The sequence below is a fragment of the Puccinia triticina genome, chromosome 5A (assembly GCF_026914185.1).
Source record: "Puccinia triticina chromosome 5A, complete sequence".
Taxonomy (NCBI): domain Eukaryota; kingdom Fungi; phylum Basidiomycota; class Pucciniomycetes; order Pucciniales; family Pucciniaceae; genus Puccinia; species Puccinia triticina.
Window position 1 is genome coordinate 5602984 of NC_070562.1, and position 6787 is coordinate 5609770.

A 6787-nucleotide genomic window follows, 5' to 3' on the forward strand; every position below is an offset into this window, starting at 1 on the left:
AATAGTTCTGCTATTTCTAATTCCTCCCGCTGTTTCCTTAGTGTGTGGAGAGGCTGTTGCACTTCTTTCTAGCACAACTTGTAGCCAACTTAGGTTTTGCATTACCCAGGTCCATCCTCAAAATCAAATTTCAAGACCTTCGTCTCTTTCTCTTCTTTTATTCACTTCTCTCTTTGTTTCTACTTGTATTCTTTATCCCAAGAGATCCAGTAGATCCCCCCCCCCCCCCCGCCCCCCCCATTGTTCCTTGTGCCCTGCTGTAGCTATAGAGACACAGGCACACAAAGGGAGTAGCTTTTTTTGTTACATTTCACAGCTGCACCAAAATTTCAGGGCACTTATAATTGTGAATATTCTGATTTCCCTGAAGTTTTTGGGATATGTAAGGGGTGCACAGTGGGCTTAGTAGGAAAATGCCTGCTAACTGTATGTCTAGACATTTCAGGACACATTCACCCTCTTGCCTTGAAAAAATGTATGTGAATAGGTTTCAGGTGACATCCAATAACATGTATTGGAAGTCCAGTGGTATTCCAACATACTCCCCTTGGATAACAATGCCCCCTTGTCTTCATCAGGCAGCAGTGTATCCGCTGCACTGCGTGTAGCGCAGCGATTTTTTGGGTTGCTGCGCTACGCGCTACAGGCAGTGGCCACATTGATGTGCTACGCGCTTTTTGATTTTCCCAAAAAACAAATCTAAAAATAGCGCGCTGAAGAAGTGATCACGTAGCGGTCAGTGCCGCTTTTCTGTTTGCCATGTGGGGGCCAAAAAAAACAAGAAAAATGTTTTAAAACACATAAAAACACGTTTAGAACAGAAAACTGTTCCGCTATCCGCTAATTCAGCGGGTAGCGTAGCCAATTTTTGCGTTTGCTAATGGCCCGGGAGGGTAGCGGACAATCTCTGCGCGTAGCGAGTAGCGCAGCGGTGTTCTTGCTGCGCTATTGCTTTTTGGTCTGGGCACACAGTGGTCAGCCCAACGTTGTAACAGCTGCGCTGCTTTTAGCGCAGCGGTTTTTTGTGCCGCTGCGCGCAGCGGCCTGACCGCTGCGCTAACCGCTTTTTGTTTTCCCTGGAAAAATTAAATGATTTTAGCGCGCTCAAAAAAGCGGTCACGTAGCGCTGAACCGCTGCGCTTCAGCGGTAGCGCAGCAGTTTGAAAAAAATGAAAGAAAATGGTTTAAATCATGTTAAAAGAGGTTTGACATGAAATTAAATTCCGCTATCCGCTCAATTAGCGGATAACGCAGCGGATTTCCGCTTCCGCTGCGCTATCGCTAATTGCCCCGGGTGGGTAGCGGTCAACCGCTGCACGTAGCAAATAGCGCAGCGGTTTTTTCAACAGCTTCCGCTACATGCCTCTGGGACGTAGCGGTGTGACCGCTGCGCTGCGCTAAATGACCGCTTTTTTTAGCGCAGCGCAGCGGTTACAACGTTGGTCAACCGCTGCGCTACGCTAAAATGCTGCTTTTTTTATCGGAGCGCAGCGGATACACCGTTGCATCAGGGGTTCTACCACTTTTCCCTTGGTGAATGTTTGGAATGAATGCTGGATTTAGCTTGACATCAGCTGCCACCTAGTCCCCTAATTTTTTTCATGGTGTCTGATCCTTTTGTATCTTGCTTTGTTGTCAATCAAATCCATGTATGAATAATGTATCTTTGTCTTCTGTGACCTTCCATCTACCACACAAGCTTTTTTTATACATATCTATTTCTCATTGTTTTCTTGTTCTTCATGGCTTTCGTCGTATTACACACAACACAGTCCTGTTTTCCCCTTCACCAACCCAGAAATGGTTTTAGCTACGAGTGGGGATGATTCTTTGCACAGGGTAAAGATGCGTAATAGAAAGAAGAATGAAAATGAAGAATGATAATGATGTGGACGAATGGAAAAGAAAAGGATGTTTTTTGTTTCATAGAGAGATTTTGAAGGACTTGATGGCCCAAGCAAACGCGATGATAAGAGTGAGATAGAGGAGTAGGAGGAGGAACGCAGGAGTCGGATGGAGGTACATGGAGTGTACAGAGAGGTTGATGGCTCCGGTGAGAACATTAGCCTATCCACGCGGTCCAAAGACCCGTCGCGGAGAAAAATGAGTTAATACAGGACATGCAGGCTTCTAAGGGGAAGAGAGAAAGGGGCGCACGAAGAGGAAGATGGCCAGACTGTTCCGGTTGATGATCTCGAAGGTCAACGGGATGTTTGTTGGCTCTTCCATAGACGCAGGCGGCTTGGATGAGTGGGGCAGGAGGACTTCGTGGACAAGCGCATGGCCGGTGATCCAGGAGAGATTAGTGGCGGCGATCCAGAAACAGTAGGTAGGATTAGCCTGCATGAAGGGCGCGTCGAAGAGCGTCAGTGAGCAGAAAGAGCTGCCAGGGGGAGAGAGAAGAGCGCGCGTACGAGTCTTCGTGAGGGGGCAGAGACGAAGGCGTCGCAGAGGAAGAACAACGTCCACCAGATAATCGTCCAGCTCGAGTAGACCACCAACGCTTTCCCCGGCTGGCGGATGAGCAGCTTGCGCGAGGCCGTCTGGCGCCGAAGCAGCCGGGCGAGGAAGTCCGGCGACGGCGGGAGCACGTAAGTCCCTGCCGAGAGGCCCAGCACGTAGATCACCATGTATCCTGTATTCTCCCACCACCATCATCCGCGTCAGTCTTTACGCGGCCTTTTGGGCTGGGAGATTGAGGGCTGATGCCGAGCTCACCCGGCATGCTTGCCAGCCCTTCCCGGTTCGCGGAGACAAACGTCGTCCGCGGCGTCGACGACATCACGTACTCTTGGACTCCGGCTTGACTAAGAAGGCATTGGTGGACTGAATGCCAAAAAAAAAAACCACGGAAGTCAGTCGACCAACGAGGTTAGGTAGAAGTCGGGTGGAGTACCTATGGCGATCAGGACGCCGATCAAGGCTAGGTTGGCCCGCGAGGCCTCGAAGAACCGCCGTGCTAGTACGCCCGTCAGGGGGAGGATGGACAGGGTGAAGAAGAAGTTCCAATGGACACCGTATTCGGACACATGTTCCTACGAACCACGAACCCTTCAATAAGCCACACGAAGCAAGAGAGAGAGAGAGAGAGATAAGGGGAAGGGGAGGACGGACTGGATAATCGACGCCCTTGACGAAGACGATCCTGATGAGACCCAGGAGACAGAGCGGGACGGTCTTGCGCGTGCTTCGCCACAGCTCGATCAACAGCGGTTGCGGGGCGAGGACGGAGAGGCGTTTGAGGATCGGCAGGGCGGAGATGATGCCTAGAGAAAAGACGAAGGAGCCGACGCCGGCGTCCATCTACGGGAGTCCCTGCACAAACAACAGCCGATCGCCCGTCAACAGGCTTCCCTGCGGGGAATTCACGGAGGCGTTCCATGTATCGAGGAAACGAGACTGACGAGGGAGATCCCCCATGACTCGGTCTTGGCGAACTTGCGGGGGAAGATGGTGAAGTCGACGGCGAGGATGGAGAGGGCGGTGAGGAGGATGAGCTGGGCGCGATAGACGGTGAGGAAGGGCTGGTAGAAGCGGATGGGGGGGAGGAGGGATGGGCCGGGGGAGGATGGAGGTTGGGCGTCGGGGAAGCCGGAGAGGCGGACCTGGTCGGACTCTGTGAATCTGCGTCTTAGGACGCCGTGTGGCCGGGGCTGGGCATGGCTGAGGCTGGAGCCGGGCGTGTCGGCGGGACCGACGAGCGGGGCCTGCTCGGACACAGGCTCGGCATGGCGCGGCGGGCTTGAGCGTCGCTTGGCCATCCCCAGCGGCGCCAGCTCCTCCTCCTCCCCCGTCCCTCTGCGTCGCCTCCACGCCAACAACACGCACAGGCCCAGAGCGACAGTCGCGGGCCAGAGCCGGTCGCCGAGCACGGTGGTGATCGCTAGCAAAGGCAGGACCAGCGTCACGCTCTCGATCGCCAGTCTCACGAGGGGAGAGCGGCGGGCCAGGTGGGCCGGCAATGCCCGGTGCAGGAGATGGGTCAGCTGGACAGAGGTCAGGAAGAAAAGCGCTGGTCAGCGTTGGCTGCTGCAACGGGCGGTGGGCTGCTCTTCTTACCAGGAGATTGGCCAGGACGGCAAGGATGTCCGAGCCGGAACAGCCCCGGCCACCCGACACGAATCCTTCCTTCTCCGCCCGGTAGCTGCTCATTGCATCGGTTTGCGGCGAGACGGTCGTTCTGCGTGTTTCTTTCTCGATCACTCCACTCATCCAGCCGGGTGCGGAGTTAACGGACGGGCTGTCCAGCGGGCGGCCCGAGCCCGCGCGGGTGCAGGCCCGGGCCGGACACTGACAGGCTTTTCTCAACAAAAATTGATTTTCGGCCGGGCCTGTCAGACCAAATATTTAAACGGGCTGCCCCCGATCGGGGCCCCGCTCCTGGAGACGAGGGGACAGAAATCACTGTAACTTCTGCAAACGTCTACGGAATTATCTGAGAGTGGGATCAATTGAAAGGAGGGACGCAGGCGGACAATTTGATCCAAAAACAATGGTATAAAGCTTAGCAGAACAGAGCTTTTGTGAGGTTTGAAGTGGGCATTGCAATGGGTGAGTCTACCAAGCACCCATCCATCAATTCTTTTGGTAGAATTACTATTATTTTATTTTTGAGAAGACAACTAGCACCTTGGCAAGCCTACAACTGCAAACATCCTCTTTAACACAATTTCTGATCAAAATATGACCAAAAGGAAAACTAGCTAGAAAAATATCACATTGGTTAAAGCTAAATAGCATCATTAACATCATTTTCATCTTCTCCCCCTGCAGTATTTCCCTCAAATTCAAAGTGATGTGAGCCCCAGTTTTTTAAGGAACTTAGGGAGGGTACCTAAGTCCATGAGCATGAGGAATGCGCACTGAGCTCATGCAGACTGCGGACAAGAGAAGAGAGGCCCAAGCGTCTAAATGCTCAGCACAAGTGACGGTGACTTGTAATGAAGTCCAATGAGCAGAGTTCCATCCCTCACCGCACCACATTCCTCACCTGCATTTGTGTCCTCAGTTATTTCGCAACCAACAGAGAAATAACTCCTTGTTCAAAATACCATCCCACCCGCCCAACTTTTTGAAAGGAGGGGGAGGGGCAACAATGGGAATATCCAGAGGGATTTCTGTAACATAACTTCCCACCATTATCAGATAACATGTTATTGCTATCTGGTAAATTAATGTGCTTGGGCACGTCTGGATAACGTAACGGAGGGTGATTTCCCCCTCAATACCGCGAAAAATAACATCAGTAACGCGCTAACTGCGTCTGGCGCAAAAACAATGTAAAATGGGCAAAAAACCCGTGTTATACCTCTAAATTGCAGGGGATAACAGAACGGGTCAGCCTAAATGCACCCCAAAAATTTACTTCATGTACACCAAAACGTTGGTGTACCCACATGTGCACCCCAATGTTACTGGGGTGCAATTCTGGAGTACCCCAATTTATTGGTGTGCAGACCTGCTTACCCCAAAAACATTGGGGTGCAGGTTTTAAAACCCCCAGACTGCTTCAATTTTTGGGGTGAGATTTAATGTAAACCAAATGAAATGGTGTACATAAGTAGCGCACCCCATTGAGGTGAGTTACTCCCCCACCCACCTGCCCGGCTTGTTAGACCTGCACACATTGGTCATTGAGGGGAGTAGCACCCCTTGATGACCATTACAGACCGGTCATCGAGGGTGCTACTCCCCTCAATGACCAACAGAGACCGGTCATCAAGGGTGCTACTCCCCTGATGACCAGCACAATCAATCATCAAGGGGAGTAGCACCCCTCAATGACCAACACAGACCGGTCATTGAGGGTGCTACTCCCCTCGATGAACGGCAAAATAGTTCATCAAGGGGAGTAGCACCTCCCCTTGATGACCAACACAGACCGGTCATCAAGCGGTGGGTGAAACTAGCACCCATAAGTCCCGCCATAATGCACAACGGAAGGGATAATCTTCACGTATCTGTTACAAATAATGAAAACCCAAAGCATCTTGATTAAAATCCACGGCTCATCAGCCATTGCCAAAAACACTCTTGGAATTCCCGCATCTACACCATTCTGGGGATACCAGGCCAAAGTGTGCCCAGCTACCTTCAGCAAATCAAGCAAAAACTTGAAGTCAACATTGCCCAAGGCTTTCCAGAGGAGAGCACGGTAAGGCCTGTGATTACAATGTTTCTTATAAATAGTCCTCCACTCTTGCCAATTTTTATTTGTATTCATCCCTTATAAAGTTTCTTCCCCAAAACAGTGGCAGGCTCTCCTTATTCCTACCTTTGACCTTGATTACGCTTCCTTTTGACTCTACTTTCTTATTGGTCCATTATTCTACATATGAGTTAGCTTTCACTTCCTTTTGACTCTACTTGCTTATTGGTCCATTATTCTACATATGAGTTAGCTTTCACTTCCTTTTGACTCTACTTGCTTATTGGTCCATTATTCTACATATGAGTTAGCTTTCACTTCCTTTTGACTTTGTTTGCCTATCCAATTATCAGCTTGCTTAGAGCTCAACCCTCAAAACTCTAACTTCCACTGGCATTGTTGTTGTCTTGCCTCATTGAGTTCATCAGCTGTCTACAGAGCTTCTCCGGCCTTGGTGCTTTGTTCAATTTATCCATATTTTTGCCGCTGCTCTCGCTTGATAATCACACCTTCACACCCGCAAGAACCCAGAATGAAACAAGCGGCCAACAATCCAACCTAGAGCTGTACCCCCTAGTCATTGATATATACGATGTTGTCCCCTTGCCGTTTACACAAGAGATCCCCGTGCAACCAAAC

The 6787-nt window shown here is 50.8% G+C and overlaps 1 protein-coding gene across 1 annotated transcript; it reads right to left on the reverse strand.

Annotated features, from left to right (window-relative positions):
* Window positions 1-1923: 1923 nt before the first annotated feature.
* Window positions 1924-4212, reverse strand: PtA15_5A668 (uncharacterized protein; the record flags this gene model as incomplete). The annotated part of the gene is made up of 9 exons (XM_053169453.1): window positions 1924-1944; window positions 2062-2067; window positions 2158-2340; window positions 2415-2635; window positions 2719-2826; window positions 2897-3035; window positions 3115-3303; window positions 3405-3986; window positions 4060-4212. The coding sequence occupies 9 exons, from the start codon at window positions 4210-4212 to the stop codon at window positions 1924-1926; spliced, it is 1602 nt and encodes a 533-aa protein (XP_053020649.1).
* Between the last annotated feature and the right edge of the window lie 2575 nt (window positions 4213-6787).